Source organism: Populus alba, chromosome 3 (assembly GCF_005239225.2).
Source record: "Populus alba chromosome 3, ASM523922v2, whole genome shotgun sequence".
Taxonomy (NCBI): domain Eukaryota; kingdom Viridiplantae; phylum Streptophyta; class Magnoliopsida; order Malpighiales; family Salicaceae; genus Populus; species Populus alba.
In genome coordinates, this window is record NC_133286.1 from 2,120,039 (window position 1) to 2,139,460 (window position 19,422).

The 19,422-nt window shown below is 36.3% G+C and overlaps 1 protein-coding gene across 1 annotated transcript; it reads left to right on the forward strand.

The window, feature by feature from the left end:
- Positions 1 to 4,776: 4,776 nt before the first annotated feature.
- Positions 4,777 to 19,422, forward strand: LOC118044084 (uncharacterized). Its single transcript, XM_035052244.1, has 6 exons — positions 4,777 to 4,961; positions 16,256 to 16,556; positions 16,621 to 16,823; positions 16,893 to 17,958; positions 18,552 to 18,588; positions 18,653 to 19,422. The coding sequence occupies exons 1-6, from the start codon at positions 4,777 to 4,779 to the stop codon at positions 19,420 to 19,422; spliced, it is 2,562 nt and encodes an 853-aa protein (XP_034908135.1).

Consider the following 19,422-nt stretch of genomic DNA (forward strand, 5'->3'; position numbering starts at 1 on the left):
ATCCTACAACTTCATATTCAGGTGCCCACTATTTTTTAACCATTGTGGATGATTACTCACGTACTACATGGGTTTATCTCATGCGTATGAAATCAGAAACTTTTACTTGCCTTACCAATTTTTGTGCAATGGTTAAAAATCAATTTAATCGCATCATTAAGCATGTGCGCACCGATAATGGACAAGAGTTTTTATCTAATAACATACAAAATTTTTTTCACGATCATGGCATCCTTCACGAGCGCACATGTGTGGATACACCTCAACAAAATGGCGTTGCTGAACGTAAACATCGCCACCTTCTTAATGTGGCCCGGTGTTTACGTTTTCAAGCCAATCTTCCCATTTCTTTTTGGGGTGAATGCATTCTCACAGCCACTTATTTAATTAACCGCACTCCTTCACCCCGCCTTAATCATAAGTCACCCTATGAACTTCTTTTTCAAAAACAACCATCATAATCACATTTATGAGTGTTTGGGTGTTTATGCTATGCTCAAACCACTCGCAAAAATCGTGATAAATTTTCTCCTCGTGCTCTACGATGTGTTTTCTTAGGCTATCCTATTCATCATAAGGCTTATTGTGTCTACGATCTTGAACATAAAAAAATTTTTATTTCTCGTGATGTTACATTTGAAGAAAATATTTTCCCTTATCATCTCATGACCCTAGATCCCACACCTTCCCCGGTTCTTTCCCTTCCTATTCCTGAACTTCCATCTAACACTGTTTCTGCACTGCCCACTACCTCCTCTTCCCTTCCTTACAGGAACCGTCATCCACATCGCCCACCCCACCCCTTCCCACACGACCAAAACGAGTTGTCACTCGTCCCACTTACTTAGCTGACTATATTTGCCCTTCTTTCCCAAGGTCCTCCACTACTTCACAGGTTTCACGCTCTTCCTCAGGTATGGTTCACTGTCTCTCTTCTTTTCTGTCTTATACACGTTTCACTCCTAAACATCTTGCCTTCCTCTCTGCACTCTCCCATCACCCTGATCCCACCTCCTATTCTGAAGCTGCCCATCACCCTCACTGGTGTGATGCTATGGCAGCTGAAATACAAGCCTTAGAAGCAAACCATACTTGGACCCTTCAACCCCTTCCATTTGGCAAAACCCCAATTGGTTGTAAGTGGGTGTTCAAAACCAAATTTCGGGCTGATGGTTCCATAAAAAGACACAAAGCTCTCTTAGTGGCCAAGGGATATGCTCAGGTAGAAGGTTTGGATTATCATGACACCTTTGCTCCTGTTGCTAAACTTGTTACCGTTAGATGTGTTCTTGCAGTGGCTGCAACTCGTCATTGGCATCTTTTTCAGTTGGACGTCCACAATGCATTCCTCCATGGCGACCTTGATGAAGATGTTTTTATGACTCCTCCACCAGGCTATTCCAAACAGACGAATGCCCGTGTTTGTCATCTTCAGAAATCACTCTATGGCCTCAAGCAAGCCTCTCGCAATTGGTTCTCTAAATTATCATCTGTTCTACTTACTGCAGGCTTTGCCCAATCACAGGCGGATCACTCTCTCTTCACTCGCCATCAAGGACAGTCTTTCACTCTCATCCTTATTTATGTTGATGACATTCTCTTGGCAGGAAATGATCTCGCTGACATCAATAACTTCAAAGTCATGCTTGCTCAACGCTTTAAGCTTAAGGACCTCGACCAACTCAAATATTTTCTTGGCCTTGAAATTGCCCGCTCTCCCAGTGGCATCTTCCTCACTCAACACAAATATGCCCTTGACATACTTGCTGATAGCGGTCACCTTGGTGCACGTCCCTCTTCCTTTCCAATGGAACAACATCTCAAGCTCAATAATTCTGATGGTGATCTGCTCCATGATCCCAGTTCCTTCCGCCGTCTTGTTGGCCGTTTGATATATCTCACAATCTCTCATCCTGACATTGTGTTCTCTGTCAACCTTCTAAGTCAGTTCATGCATCAACCTCGACAATCACATTATAATGCTGTTGTCCGTGTTCTTCGTTACCTCAAAGCTTCTCTAGGCCAAGGCTTATATTTCCCTTCTATTAACACTCTTCAAGTGTCAGCTTATTCAGATTCGGATTGGGCTAGTTGCCCGCTCACTCGTCGTTCCACCACTGGTTTTTTTGTTCAGCTTGGCACCAGTCCTATTTCTTGGCGCACTAAGAAGCAACATACGGTCTCTCGTTCATCTACTGAAGCCGAATACCGTGCTCTTGCTTCCACCACTTGTGAACTTACATGGCTCAAAACACTTTTACATGATCTTGGTGTCCACCACTCCCAGCCTATGCTTTTACATTGTGACAACCAAGCAGCTCTTCACATTGCTCAGAATCCTGTCTTTCACGAACATACCAAGCACATAGAAATTGATTGTCATGTTGTTCGTGAAAAGCTCAAAGTCGGCCTCATCTCCACCCAGCACGTGCCTAGTCACAATCAGCTGGCAGATATCTTCACAAAAGCTTTAGGCCGTGAAGCTTTCCAAGCATTATCACTCAAGTTGGGCATTACGGATCTTCATGCTCCAACTTGATGGGGAGTATTAACAACATATATTCACCTTCCATCCATGGATTATTGTACAGTTATTAGCATATATTCACTTTCCATCCATCGCTTATTGTACAGTTATTAGCATATATATTTCGGCTTGATCTTTGGAATCATTAGCAGATATTCAGCAATTGTTAGCTGAGATATAGGATCGTGCTTCCCTTTCTCATGTAATATATACCACTGTAACTGCAGAATGAAATATACAAGTAGAACAATTCTCTCCTTCTTACAGGCTTTGTATATCTCCAGCAACTCTGCCTCACACGAATCAATAAAGCCAGAAGTGCAGGAGAAATAAAACATGAACGCGCCACCAATCCCAGCTGGTCCTGGTTTCCCCCATTGATGCTCACTTGCATGGCTTCTTGGAAAAGACTTGTAGTTATTTTTATTAGCTTCAATATTATATTCTTCCGATTCAAAGCTCGTAGGGCACGAGGGGCACACATACATTAAGAAGAAACGGAAAGAAACTTGAAAACCAAACAAGATACTAATTACACAGTTATATGCATGATATTGATCACCGCTAAGCAAATGGCCTAACTAGCCAGTTAACTATAAGGCTAGATTAACATGCTATTAGTGCAGTGGAAAGGACTATTTTCGTATCAACAACGTGTACGTCAAACTATTCAAAGACTATACTGGGGAAGATCCTCGACATCAACCCTTTTTGGTAAATTCATCACTCTTGATAACTCTTCCTATACGAAGCTAAAGTTTGATGCAGGAAAGGTACTAATTATACTGGGGAGTGCATTGGTAGAACTGTAAGGGTGGATATAACTGGATCAATTTGTGGTAATATTAAAGTGAATGAAGAACCGTGTCTGGAGATTAATGCTTGCTGGGTATATAGAAAAAAAGAAAGCTGTTGATTCTTGGGCGGGAAGATATAATAATCCCTCTTCGTCTGATGATTACTCATCCTTGAATGTTGAGTCCCCTAAATATACTAATAAAAATCTCAAAGAGGCATGTTTAAAGAAATCAGAAAAAGAATGTGAAGATGGGGTTAATGCGGATATGTGGGTAGTGATTGCCACTCTTCAGGTAGAAGGAAAAGGCACAAAGATGATTTAGATCCAGTTGACAATGGTGGTGATGGGCTCTTGAATGTTTTTGGACCAAAATAAATGGTGACGATCCTTTTTTTTAGTTGATAAGCCCATTTATGATGGACCTGTTGATGATCTATAGCAATTGTTCCTTAGATAACAAGAAAATGAAAGTTTTTGTGCGTTCTCCCAATAATACAAAGCTTGTGGTATCTGTAAATGCTGTTCGATGCTCAAACAGCAATAGAAATGTGGGGTTTTGAAAACTTTATCAAATCTATGAGATTATTGAGATGGAAAATGATAAGAGGAGAGCTGCTCCAAAGAAGAAGAAGAAGAAGAAATCTATTTTGAAAGCCACACGAGAAAGGAAAGAGGTGCAAAAGCCAGAAGAAGAAGAAGAAGAAGAAGAAGAAGATTGTTTCTATTAAGCTGGTAGATATGTCAGTGTCAGACGATGGTATCAGCTGGTAGATCCTCGATGATATGATCTCATCACAAGAGTAGTAGAGATGAAGCGATTGAATGTTGGAAGATTGGAAGTTAAATTTATTTTTGTAAACGTTATCTGGGGACGGGAATCTAGATATTGGTTTGCTGTTCCTTCTATAGGCTTACCAGGGTGGATTCCTTGCATCTGGAACTCTTCTAATTTTAGTGTTAATTTTTATTTAGTCGGTATGAATGGGAGAGTCCTTGATATTGAAGGTATTTTTTTCAATGTAATTTCGAATGTATGATCATAATGGTGTATGCCCCTACTAACTACTCCCAAAAACAAGATTTATGGGACTATTTGGTGCATTTTCAGGGTAGTGTTATCGAAGATTTCAATGAAATGTTGCATCCTTTTGATCGCAAAGAATATAAGAAATACTCCTGCGAAATGAAAGCCTTTCGAGATTGTTTAGCAACATGTGAATTGATAGAGCCTTGATGTCCACGGCATGGTTTCAAACGTTTCCCTCTGCTTCTTTGTTTGGTCTTCCCAAGTATACATCGCCCCGGCCTATCATGGTGAGAATGGATAGCACATATTGGGGGTCCTAAACCATTCAAATTTCTAACTTGTTGGTGGCTGCGACCTGATTTCAAGGTAGTCATACAAAACTTGTGGTCTTCAGCTATAAACTCTGTTTCTGGTTCGGACAGAATGGCGAAAGTTATTAAAACTATCAAGGGGGGTCTTAAAGTGTGGAATGTTTCAAACTCTGTTTCTGGTTTGGACAGATTCAGTCTTATTGGGAGTTTGTACAGGATTCTCTCAAAGGCACTGGCTAATAGGCTCAAAGTTGTCATGGGGGAGGTTGTTGGTGACTGTCAAGTCTGGTTTGTCATGTTAGTAAATGATATATGTAGAGCTTTATTTAAAGAACAGAGAACAGAGGTGAAAAACATAAAGAACAAAGAGCAGAAACTCAACGGTGAGGCATCCCTGTAGTTTTATTTATAGACGAAATCAAACACTACAAAAAAATAAGCATAAAAAAACAACCATCATCTCCTTTATCTAAGGTGATATATATATGACTTACTGGATTATCCTCAATAAACTTTAAATATCTACGAATTCAAAACAATATTTAAATAACAATGACATTAACTGATAAATAATAAAAGAACTTATTGCATAATAAACTCCACCTTTGGTGCCATTACTTCAACACTCCTCCTTTGTTTCAAAGCTGTACATTTCTATCCTTTCCCTTAGAGTTTCAAACCTATCTTTAGCTAAAGGCTTGGTAAACAGGTATGCTAATTGTTCTTTTGAAGTGCAGTAGATCAATTCTAATTCTCCTTCTTGTTGGAACTATCTTATAGCATGGTATTTGATTTTTATATGCTAGGTCTTGTCATAAAAAACAATTTTTTTTTTTTAAAATAGCTATTGCTAATGTGTTATCACAAAATAATTTTGTGGGACTTTTTTTTATTAAAGTCTAGATCATTCAGCATTTTCCTTAGCCATATCAATTGTGTTGCTTATTGTTTTTGCCTTTATAGTGGAATGTGCAACCATTGATTGCTTCTTTGAGTTCCAACAAAAAATACTTCCTCCTATAGTAAAGCAATAACTTGAGGTGCTCATCATTTCTTCATCACTTTCAGCCCTATTACTGTCAGAAAAACTAACAAGTTTAACAGAACTAGATTTCACAAAATGCATGCCAAACTCTAGGGCCCCTTTCAAATATCTCAAAACTCCCTTGATTGCAATAAAATGGATTTGACTTGAACCTTGCATTAACATAGAAAATGCATGCCAAACTCTAGGGCCCCTTTCAAATATCTCAAAACTCCCTTGATTGCAATAAAATGGATTTGACTTGAACCTTGCATTAACATAGAAAGGTAATTGACAACAAACACAATGTCTGGATGTGTAGAAGCTAAATATAACAAGATGCCAACTAAACTTCTATAGGCTTTACTATCAGTTTTAGGTGCTCCATCCTTCTTCACAAGCTTTTGTCCTAGTACCATAGGTGTACTAATTGGTTTGCAATTTTCCTTTGCAAATTTATGTAGTAACTTCATAGTAAACCTCTTTTGACATAGAAAATAACCTTGCTCAGATTGAGTTACTTCCATGCCTAAAAAGTATGATAGCAAGCCAAGTTCAATTCATCTCAAACTTATCCTTCATGTTTGTTTTAAACTTTTTTACTAGTTGCTCCTTGTTTCCTGCAATCAATAAATCATCTACATGCACTGATACAATCATAGTATGTTTATCAACATTCTTCACATACAAAGTTGCTTCATTCATGCTTCTTTCAAAGCCTAAACTCAAGAGATAACTGTCCAATCTATTGTACCAGGCTCTAGGAGCCTGTTTAAGTCCATACAAAGCCTTCTTTAATAGATACACATTGTTTGATGTGATCTCCTTATCAAAGCCATCAGGTTGTTCAACATGTATTTCTTTATTTAGAACACCATTCAGAAATGCAGACTTAAATCCAACTGAAAAATATGCCACCCATTTTGTGCTGCTAGAGCAAGCAAAAGCTTTATTGTATCTAGCCTAGATACTGGAGCAAATGTGTTAGTTAAGTCAATACCTGGCTCTTGTGAATAACCCTTCACTACAAGTCTTACTTTATGCTTATTGATACTCTCATCTACATTCAACTTGGTTTTGAAAATCTATTTCATGCTAATTACCTTCTTGTGAACGAGTTTGTTAACCAGCATTTATGTTTTATTCTTTTCTATCATCGTGAGCTCCTCCTTCAATACAACTATCCATACTTATGAGTTGATAGCTTCTTCAAAATCTATTGGTTCTACTTTAGCAACATTGCACCTCCTTTAAATGTTAGTTAAGAATCTTGTCCCCCTTACTAGTTTGTCATTGACAACATCATCCTCAGCAGCATCTAGTTTGATTTAATACTTTTGTTTTGTCCCTTCAATTGATGCAGTTTCCAGTTCCATGTGCCATTCTCTGAAACTTTTACATCTCTAGCTATCACAACTTTTTAAATTTCATATCATAGATTTTTATAAGCCTTAGATTTTGTGGCTATAGCCTATAAGAATTCTCATATCAGTCTTTTGATCAAGTTTTCTCCTCTCTTAACTTCCAGGTTGCAGGATATAGTAAGGGCTACCAAAAAACTTTTAAAATGATCAATATTGGGATTTAAAGTCATACTAGATTTCATAAGGAGTCTTGTCTCCCAAAACTCTTATGGCCATACGATTTAGAAGGTAGGATGTTGTGTTTACTGCCTATGCCTAGAATTTTAATGGCATTTTCTTCTCATATAACAAACATTTTTCCATTTCCATCAATGTTCGGTTTCTCCTCTCACTAACTCCATTTTATTATGGAGTGTAAGGCACTGTTAGCTGATGTTTGATCCCTTCTTTTGCCAAATATCCCTCAAATTTTCGAGAGGTAAACTCACCCCCATTGTCAAATCTCAGCATCTTTAGTTTGTTTCCTGTTTATAGTTCAACTGTTGTCTTAAATCTTACAAACTCATCAAATACATCAACCTTAGATTTAAGAAAATAAACCCAGTTGAATCTACTATAGTCATCAACAAATAATATAAAATACTTTGAACCATTCAAAGATTCATTGTGCATCGGACCACACACATCTGTGTGTATCAACTGGAGCTTTGATGATGCTCTAAATGCATTATTAGGAAAAACAATTTTAGTTTACTTTCCTAATTGACAGGCTTCATAAATATCCTGTTGTTATATTTCTGGTAAACTAGAAGCCATCTACAAATTAACCATATATTTTAAGGTTTTATAATTGAAATTGACACGACCAAAAGATTGATGTCTTCTCCCAAGTGCAGGAGTGTCGAAGTAATAAATAACTCGGCAAGACTGGGTCGAACCATAGGGAGGTTAACTATATGAATTATAAATAACAACAACATAACAATAATAATAATAACAATAACAATAACAATAACAACAATAATAATAGTAATACTAATACTAATAATAACAATAATAATAGTAGTAGTAGTAGTAGTAGTAATGATATTAATAATATTAATAGTAATAATAAAGAGGACTTTGAGATGAAAGATTAATATAAGGATGAAACAATAATAAAACAAATGTCAAGGTTAAAGGATCCACTAATGGTACTTTAAACAAGTATAATATAAACTCTTATTACTCAACTGAAAACCACACACAAAGAAGGTTCCAATCATATTATAATTGTTAACATGATTACATTAATTATCTTATTCGAGTAATGCCAATACTTGTAAATATTATCAGGTATTCATGGTGATAACTTATGTTAACAACAAATCAAGTTCCTTTCATAGCACAGGTGTAGGTTATACCATACGATTGAGCTATGAAAGTGCCAAGCATTTGTTGTACCAAGGGTTGTTCAACATAAATCTAGATTAACCATTTAACAAGCAAGGTATTAAGAGTGAGCAAGATAATAAATATAAAACATGTTAGTATCAAGCATTAAAGGTCATGTTGAGTTTATATTATACTTATTCTTACACCATTAGTGTAAGCTTTTCACCTTGACATAATAGATTTAGCTAAATATAATGAAAGAAAGAAACATAAATAAACAAGATAAGAACATAATTATATAAATAAAGGAAAGGAAATGAAAAGCATAAACAAGAGATTAATATAACATACAATAAAACTTAAACATTATAAAATACAAAGAAAGAGAGTAAGAGCATGATCTTGATCTGAACACTAAGATGCCTAAATGCATGACAAATGCCTCCTTTTATAGGCTAAAATTTAAAACTATTGATTTGATGACTAATTGTTGAGTAGGTGGCCAACTCTTGACTTTGTGAAAATCCTTATCTTCTTGTCTGAATAAAACGTCATTGTTTACATCAGAATTGGAACCAATTATACTCATGAAAGTTCTAGGAAATTGTCTTATCTTTCTAGGAAAAAAAATTAAGGTCATTTGGATTTATAGAACTCGAGTTGTGGGCTAATTACTGAATAGTGTCTGGACTGCAGGACAGATTCAGACTTCTCTGTTGTTGCTATAATTTGGACTTAAAAATGGCCTTTTTAAATCTTGGACTCCACATGAAAGTTGTAGGCCTATGTCTTACCAAATCTGTGTAAAAAATTGAAATCATTTAGACATCTAGAACTCGAGATATGACCCAATTACCAAGTAGTGTTCCAGTTTGGATTGCACCAACATCTCTTTTCTAAGTTTGGCCTTCTCTTTGTCCTTTCAATTTCAATACTTGAACTCATCAATCAATCCTTTCATTTATATGATAGGCTTGCATTTAAGATGAACAGATACCATAAATTAAAGGTATCTTATATTATTAGGTATGTTATTATAAAACATGATTTAAGATAAAAATGCACTTTTAAGTACTAATCACACCCCCCAACCAGCTTATTACTAGTCTCTAGTAATCAAAGCGTTAAACTAGAAAAACAATTTGCAAGTTCCACAAAGCAAGGTATTCATCATTCAACTTCCATTAATCTATCCAGATAAACAAACTCTCATTAAATTTATATTCCTGCTTCATATATCTTAAACAAGATATTAATAAAACCTTCTTTTTATGTGCTTAATGTATGAAAACATAGATGATGGGGCTTTTATTGGAAGAGAACAATATTATGTTCTAATGTTAAGATTAACTTCATTGGGTTGGGATTTATTTATTTATTTATTATTATTCTTTTTTTTTATTATTATTATATACGCATACAACACAATGCATCTTTAACCTATGTAACGAGTTTTTGACTAATGACTCTCAGACCAGTTGGTCTTAGGGCATTAGGTGTTGAGACACCCCTACGAGCTTAGTAACTCGGGTTGCAGATACTGATACGTAGATAATGATGTTTCCTCCTTACTATGCCATCCTAATAACAATTTTGTCAAATGGTTTTAATAATAGCAAAAACAGTTAGTAAGTTAGTTTTTTTTAATGTCAACTACTACCCTCTCCCCCCAACAAAAACGAGACATTGTCCTCAATGTCCTAAGGTAGAAAGATAGTATAGAAGACATCACCTGAAATAGCGAACAATGACAAACCTGAAACACACTTAATCAAATATAAGAAGTAATAAAAAAAATAATATGCTATTAATAAAACCAAAAGACACAAGGTTTCACAAATGAAGGCTAGATTTTTATGGCTTTCCTTAGTTGACCAATCTAGACGACTCATGCAGGGATCAATGACAGGGATGAAAGATTGTAGTTGGTCAATCAATTATTCAGTAGTAGCAGCAAAGATTATGATTTGTCGTGCCAAAGTTGTTAGAAATTCCTGTTTCACAGCTTAATCAAGAAAAGACAACAATTTATCATACAAACCATTAACATTTAACAAACCTATAGGTTTATGGTGAATGTGCAGTTGGGCCCAAGAGAAAATATGAAAGATCTCTTCTAATATGCCCATACCACCTAGTAAAGCAATGAAGACATCAGCATGATTAAACATGACATTCAGTCGATCAGACATTGTGGGGACTTATAGTTCCTCTCCAATTATTTTTCCAATGATGTCCTCATCTGATAAAGCTTTGGGGACAACCCCCAAAACTTGACTACCTCCTAAAAATACAGCCATTGACACACCTCCCATTAACCCAAGGCTGCCTCCCCCATACACTAAATGAATCTTTCTCTTAGCTAGTACCTGACCAAGATGATTTGCTAATTCTAAAAACTCTTTTTCTTTCCCAGGACTGGATCCATCGAAAACACAACAATTTCTTATGTGATGACTTGAGGAACTTGCCATTTCTACACACTTCTATATTTGATGAATGTATGGGTTGAGTAGAAATGAATGGAAGGAAGAGAAGAATTTATAGATGGGAAATTGAAAATACAATCATACCACCTATATGTAGGTCAGTTGTAGTCTCACACACTCTTTCTCTCTTTATTAATTATTTATTTTGAAAAAGCATGTGTATGTATAGGTAGTTGTGATTGTGGCTCACATCTTCCCTTGGTTTTACGTCCAAGAACGGCTTAAATGTCCTTTATGGGTCGGGGATAGGCTTCGCATCCAGTTTTCTTAAAAACTAGCAAACATGGTCTTTTTTAGTTAAATTCCTAAGACTAAGTCGAGCATGTTTTTTATGGAATTGTGGCTATAAATCATGAATTGCACGATGCACATCTCCATTAGGATACATCTCAAGGGTCAACATAAGATTATCTAAAGACCCCTTACTCAGACCATCCTTAATGAATTGTATTTTATCTTCACGGTTTACAAATATCATTCCTAAAGAACAACATGTCGCATTACAAGTCCATTTGACACATTTGTGATAGACTTTTAGTCGTTTTGCATGATGTTTCTTTGCAAAAGTGTTTTTACCTGTTCTAGGCATGTGTGGAATGAAAGAATTGGAGGACTCACCTGATAATCAGACCTTTGCTTCAATTAGCCAGCGAATATCTTTAGGAATTCCATGATTTATTAACAACCTCAATCTTGCACACCTAACACAATAAATTTTTGTAATCGCATTTAAGGCAAAGCGGGAAAATAGCTTTTTAATTTTTCAAGAGTGATGTCCATTTTCAAATGAGAATTGGGGAAAAGATTCAAAGAAGAGAGAAAGAGCAAAGAATTGTAAAAATATATACAAATATCAGTTATTATGGGAAACTGAAAGAACCGACTTAAGTCACGGAGTACCATTATCCGCCATTTGACCAGGGTGAGAGAGAGAGACTAGCAAACCAAAAGTTACACCAAAACAAAACACAAAATAATATGAGAACAAGAATCAATCTTTATATACATGATCACTCAATTCAATAGTCATTTTCAACTGAAAAATTGTCAAAATAAACTTTCAAACGATGCCCATTTACCTTGAAAGCATTGTCATTCTTTGGATTCTCGATATCATAGGCCCCATATGGATACACATGTTTCACAATAAAAGGACCACTCCATCTTGATCTTAGTTTTCTAGGAAATAAATGGAGTCGAGAATTATAAAGCAAGACTTTTTGATCAACATTGACTGTTTTTTCTCAGTATTTTCTTGTTATGAAACTCTTTGATTCTTACTTTATGAATTCTTGAATTGTCATATGCATCATTTCTTATTTTCTCAAGCTCATTTATTTGTAATTTTCACAACTGACTAACATCATCAAGGTTTGAATTGAAAGCTTTAATAGCCCAATAAGCTTTATGTTCAATTTCCACAGGTAAGTAACAAGGTTTTCCATAGACTAGTCTATAAGGTGACATACCTAATGATGTTTTATAAGCAATTCGATAAGCCCAAAGTGCATCATTAAGTCTTAAAGACCAGTCTTTCAAATTAGGGTTCACTGTTTTCTCCAAGATTTGTTTGATCTCCCTATTAGCAAGCTCTACTTGTCCACTTGTCTAAGGGTGATAAGAGGTGGCAACTTTGTGTGTGATTCCTTTCGATGAAATAATGTGACAAAATATAATGCCTTTTGTTACCATAAAGTGACATTTTTCCCAATTCAATATAAGATTCTTCTCTTCACACTTGCTAAAAACCTTTTCTAAGTTAGTCAAATAATCATCAAATGAATCACCAAAAACAGAATATAATGCGACAAAATAAGGAATCACTTTGGTGTGTGATTCCTTTCGATGAATAATGTGACAAAATATAATGTCGTTTGTTACCATAAAGTGACATTTTTCCCAATTCAATATAAGATTCTTCTCTTCACACCTGCTCAAAACCTTTTCTAAGTTAGTCAAACAATCATCAAATGAATCACCAAAAACAGAATATAATGTGACAAAATAAGGAATCACTTTGTGTGTGATTCCTTTCGATGAAATAATGTGACAAAATATAATGTCGTTTGTTACCATAAAGTGACATTTTTCCCAATTCAATATAAGATTCTTCTCTTCACACCTGCTCAAAACCTTTTCTAAGTTAGTCAAACAATCATCAAATGAATCACCAAAAACAGAAAAATCATCCATAAAAATCTCTAGAAAATGTTTAACCATATCACTAAATATGTTAAGCATACATCTTTGAAATGTGGCTGGTGCATTACATAATCCAAAAGGCATCCTTCGATATGCAAAAGTACCAAATGGACATGTGAAAGTAGTCTTCTCTTGATCTTCCAATGCAATTTCAATTTGATTGTAAACCTGAATAACCATCTAGGAAACAATAAAAATTAATGACCTACAACTCTTTCTAGAATTTGATCCATGAAAGGTAAAAGAAAATGATCTTTTCTGGTCATTGAATTAAGTTTCCTATAGTCAATGCACATGCGCCAACCAGTAATAGTCCTAGTTGGAATTAACTCATTTTTCTTATTTGTCATCACAGTGACTCCAAACGTTTTGGGTACAACTTGGGTAAGACTTACCCATTTGCTGTCAGAAATAAGATAAAATAATTTGATTATATTAGAAGATTAATGACTTCATTTTTTCACTACTTCTTTCATATTAGGATTAAGCCTTCGTTGCATTTCTCTAGAGGGTTTAGCATTTTCCTCTAAATAAATCATGTGTGTGCAAATCAAAGGGCTAATTCTTTTTATGTCAGTTATGGTCCATCCTAATGCATTTTTGTGCATTTTCAGAGTCTGTAATAACTTACCTTCTTTATGTGCATTAAGTTTGGAAGAGATTATTACCAAAAAAGTTTAATTTTCTCCCAAAAAATGAGTGTTTGAGATTAAATGGTAACGACTTCAAATCAGGTTTTGGTGGTTGAACACTTGAAGGTATGGACTCAATTGATCGTGGTGGCAATTCTTCAATTTGTGGTCTCCAATTACATGCCTTTGCTTCTTCCTGAAAATAGATCATTTGCAACTCGTCAGGTTCATCAATCTCAGTTTCATTGGAAGTGGTTTGAAATTGATCATGAACTAATTTTTATAGATCTATCATCAAAAGTTGGTTTTAACTCACCTAGATTGAGACTTTAAAAAATCGAATATTGAAGTAAATTCACACTAGCTCTAAGATCAAGTAAAGCTCTTTCAGTTTTATGTTCTCCAATAAAGCAAGAAATTGTAGGACAACCAGGGTCTTTATATTTTAAAGCATTATTGTTATGAAGAATAACACTTACTTGTTCGGCTAAAAATTCTTTCTTTTTCACATTCAGTTTTCTCTTCACAGTGCATAGATCTTTCAAAAATTTAGCATAGGAAGGTACCTGTTTCATAGCATCCAACAAAGGTATATTGATCCTTACTTGTTTGAAAGTTTCAAGGATTTCAGAATTGTGATTGACTTTCCTTTGTTTGGTCATAGCATGAGGAAATGGAAGTGCTGGCGGAGAATCAGTCCTTTATTTACAATGTTTAGATTCAACCCCTTCCTTACCCTTAGAGATTGACTCATCATTTTTCTCACAAGGTTCAAGAGTGTGTTTTTTAATAACATTACCGTTGCGAAGAGTGATGACTGATTTGACTTAATCCATGTGTTGGCTTCCGGAACTACTTGAATCTGCATTGTATTGCCTTTTTGGATTTTGTTGTGGTTGAGATGAAAACTTACCTTTCTCTTGAAAAATGATAGCAGATGTGAATTTTATAAGAGCATCTTTAAAATTTATCATGCTTTGAGTAAATTAAGTGTTGATTGTTTCTTGCTTTTTAATGAATGCATGAAATGTTTCCTCAAGATTTCTTCTAGAAGGTGGAGCATAAGAAGGTGGTGGGGACACCAGGCCCACACTACAGATTACACGAGTATATGGATGGAGACGACGTAGGATGGCTCAGCCTGTCACGCTTTGGTTGGGAGACTAAGCCCATGTGGGCCTATTTCATTGTTATTTTATTTATTTAACCCATTTGGGCCTGCTCATTGTTATTTATTTATTTATTTAGCCCACCTGGGCCTGCTCATTGTTATTTATGTTAAACAGTTCGATTTGATGGGCCGAGCCCAATAGCAGGATGTTTTAGGGTTTACTATTTATATGTTCTTTTGTCATTTTGAGAGGGACTTTTGATGATTAATGAAAAATTGCAGCTTTTGCATATCTCCAATCCCCTTTCTTCTCTTCTTTAGCTTCTTTCTTTCTCTAAAGCTTCTTTCTTTTCTTGCTTTAATTCTTGTTATTTATTGTTCCGCATCAAATTTGGTATCAGAGCACGGCTTTTAATTGTTCTTACAATTAAATGGTCCATAATATTGCTAAACCCTAGATCCGGTTTGATAAAAAAAAAAAAAGTCATTATTCACCGTGCAAAAAATAAAATCGTTACTGTTAAAAAAAAAAAAAACAACTAGTGTTCTGATTAAGAAAAAAAAAAAGTATCATCGGCACTGTTCATCGTTGACCCCAGCAGCGGCGGCGCCCCACCATTAACGGCGCCTCAGACCATCACAGCAGTCGTAGACACCATCGAGAAGACCTGCACATCAATCCCACAAGACGATCGGCCATTCTACATCAACGCCGATCACAGCCACCGATTACTAGTCCTCACCGAATTACTGCCTTCGACGTCCAGCAACGACACCACAGCGTCGTCCAGCAGCAACACCACCGCCTCGTCCTTCGCACTGCCAGACTTGAGCAGAATTAGCGACCTACGTGCGCCGTCGCTGACAGCAACGACAACAGGGCATCGAAGCCAGGAAGAAGGAGAACAATAACTGGGAAAATATTTAACCTAGACACGTCAGCGACACGTCAGCGCATCAGTGGGCTTCTATGTTAGCTGTTATTTTGAGTCATTGAAGATCTAATCCTCTTAGTTAATTGTGGAGCTGGGTTAAATTAGTGGGAAACTGAAACATCGTGTTTGGATTACTTGTGTGCATTTAGAGGACTTACACTGCTTGCTTGTGCATTTTCCTGGTTTAATCTATATTTACTTAGTTTCCAAGATAATAATTAAAAAAAATAAAAAAAAATAGAAAAAATATTTTCTTTATTTTTTTTTTATTATTAGCTATAATTTTATTTTGCGTTTTACTTGCAAGTGTTATTTTGTGATCTCAGTCTCAGGATTAGTTTTTGCATGCATTTACGTAGTGGTCGTCTAGTACACAATCTAGAAGTCATAGCTACCATGGACCCGAACTCCAGTAATGTTCTTAGAGATATTCAAGAACAATTACAACTTATGCGAACAGAAATGGGCAACATGTCCAATCAAATGAACAATCTTTCTGGGAGGATGGAGTCTATAACCAACACCAGGGTCACAATGACTTTGATGACCCTAATGATAGTGAGCATTCTAATGACTACCGTCAAAGACCAGTTCATCCTAGGAACCGTCAGTACAACCGCAATCAGGGCCATCATGAATATGATGACCCTGACGAGCGAGTCATGAGGCATATTAAGGTAGAAGCCCCAACTTTTGAGGGTCAACTTGACCCGTGGATTTTTGATAGATGGATCCGTGACATGGATCAATTCTTTTGGCTGGTATAACCTATCTGAGAATAGAAGGGTAAGATTTGCAAAGATAAAACTTAGTGGAATCGCTCAGCTCTATTGGGAAAGTGTAGAAGAGTCTTTGATTAGGAGAGGTCAACCCCCTATTACTAACTGGGTTGAAATGAAGACTAAGTTAGAAGAAAAGTATTTGCCTCGTTCTTATAGAGGGAATCTTTTGGACCAGTGTAATAACCTAAGACAAGGAGGCAAGTCTGCCAATGAATATATGGCTCAATTTGATGAGTATAGGATGAGGTGTGCAGTTAGGGAGGATGAAGTGATGACTTTAAGTAGATTTTGAAAAGGCTTAAACGATGACCTTAGACGAGAGGTTGTGCTTAAGGGTGTTTCCACCCTTGATAAAGCTTATACCCTAGTACAAAATTATGACTTGGTCACAAAAAGCCAGTGGACAAGACGTCAGGACACTCATAGTACCCCTTTTAGATCTCAACCTGGTAATAATAATTCCATATTAGGTGCCCCACCCCGTAAACCAAATCCTTTGATTTCCCCGATACCTAGGGAAGACAAAGGTGAGGGTATTTTTCATGAAGCACCTAGAACTTCAAGAATTCAGAGTTTTAAGTGTCAGGGCTTTGGTCATATTTCCTCTAGTTGCCCTAATAAAGCTTTGTTCATCAAAGGGCAAGAGGATATAGGTGAAGATGATAATTGTGATGATAAGGTATATGAACCCAATCCCGATGATTTTCAAGATCTAAATGATGAGGATGATGAGTCTAACTTGTTAAGATGTGTTAGGTCTATATCCACTCAAGTCAAGACAACCAGGTTAGGTGTGGTTAGATGTGCTTTAACACAACCTAAAGGAACTGAGGATTGGAGAAGGACTGCTATATTTTACACTTACATTAAATGTGGAGATAAAGGGTGTAAGATCATTATAGACAGTGGTAGTTGTATCAATGCAGTTTCATCGGGTAGTGTATCCCGCTTAGGCTTAAATTTTGTTCCACACCCCAAGCCCTATAGTGTGTCTTGGGTTAATGATACATCTATAGCAGTCAAAGAGAGATGTTGTTTTCCCATTAAGATTTTTGACTATCATGATGAAATTTTGTGTGATGTCATTCCCATGGATGTAGGGCATGTGATTTTGGGTAGGCCTTGGTTATATGATTTGGACGTTACAATCTTTGGACGATCAAATTCATGTTCATTCACTTTTCAAGGTAAAAAAATCCAACTTATTGGATTACCTCCAAGGCCTAATGATAATAGTCAAAAGAAGAATAAAGTGAGAGAAAGAGGACTTAACATAATAAGTTCTAAGGAGTTTGATAAGGAGATTTGTGAGGAGTCTGTTGTGTTTTCTGTAGTGGCTAAGGAGATTGTAGAAGACTTTTTAGAAGAGCCACCTGAAGAGGTAAAAGAAGTGTAGAAAGAATTTCTAGATGTTTTCCCTTCTGAACTACCTGATGCTTTGCCCCCTATGCGTGATGTTCAACACGCCATAGATTTTGTCCTTGGGGCCACATTACCAAACTTGCCTCACTATAGGATGAACCCTAGTGAACATGCTGAATTGCAAAGGCAAGTATGTGAGTTGTTACAAAAAGGATTTATACGAGAGAGTTTGAGTCCTTGTGCAATACCTGCACTGTTAACACCCAAGAAAGATGGGTCATGGAGAATGTGTGTTGATAGTCGAGCCATAAATAGGATTACAATCAAGTATCGTTTTCCAATCCCTCAATTGGATGACATGCTAGATATGATGGCAGGAGCCCAAATCTTTTCTAAGATTGACTTAAAGAGCGGGTATCATCAGATTAGGATCCGTCCTGGAGATGAATGGAAAACAACATTTAAGACTAAGGATGGTTTATATGAATGGTTAGTCATGCCTTTTGGCTTGTCCAATGCACCAAGCACTTTTATGAGAGTAATGACACAAGTGCTTCGGCCATTTATGGGAAAGTTCTTGGTGGTATACTTTGATGATATTCTTATTTATAGCAAAACCAAGGAAGAACATTTCGATCATCTTCTTCAGGTTTGTACCACCCTAAGAAAGGCAAATTTGTTTGCAAATGTAAAAAAGTGTTCCTTTTTTACAGATCAAGTGATCTTTTTAGGGTTTATAGTGTCATGGAAAGGAGTCTCTACTGACCCCCAGAAAGTCCAAGCGATAGTAGATTGGCCTGAACCTAAGACTATTCATGAGGTTCGTAGTTTTCATGGGCTTGCGACTTTCTATCCTCGTTTTATTAAGGGATTTAGCACTATCATGTCACCTATTACAAATTGTTTGAAACAAGGTGAGTTTAAGTGGAGTAAAGGAGCTAATAGGGCATTTGAGGAAGTTAAGAAAAAAATGACGGAGGCCCCAGTAATGCGGCTACCTGATTTTACTAAAGTGTTTGAAGTAGAATGTGATGCTTCGGGAGTTGGTATAGGTGGAGTACTTAGTCAGGAACGTCACCCTGTAGCCTACTTTAGTGAGAAACTTAATGAGACCAAACAAAAGTACTCAACCTATGATAAGGAGTTTTATGCGGTGGTTCAGGCCTTGTGCTATTGGCGACATTACTTGTTACCAAAGGAGTTTGTTCTATACTCCGATCATGAGGCCCTCCGCTATCTTAACTCCCAAAAGAAGCTTAATCATAGGCATGGTCATTGGGTTGAATATTTGCAAGCATACTCATTTGTTTTGAAACATAAATCTGGAATAGAGAATAAGGCTGCAGATGCTTTGAGTCGTTGGGTAACGCTGTTATCTGTAATGAGTGTTGAAGTCATAGGATTTGAGAGACTGAAAGAGGAGTATGAATCTTGTTCAGAATTTGGAGAAATATACTTGACATTGATGAGAATCACCGTGTAA

Bases quoted from the DNA above. Each gene is read 5' to 3' on its own strand.
- LOC118044084 (XM_035052244.1), top strand. From the start codon at position 4,777: ATGGCGAAAGTTATTAAAACTATCAAGGGGGGTCTTAAAGTGTGGAAT. The intron at 4,962-16,255 runs GTTAGTAAATGA...TTATGCGAACAG, and splicing joins TGTCAAGTCTGGTTTGTCAT to AAATGGGCAACATGTCCAAT. The intron at 18,589-18,652 runs GTTTGTACCACC...CCTTTTTTACAG, and splicing joins ATTTCGATCATCTTCTTCAG to ATCAAGTGATCTTTTTAGGG.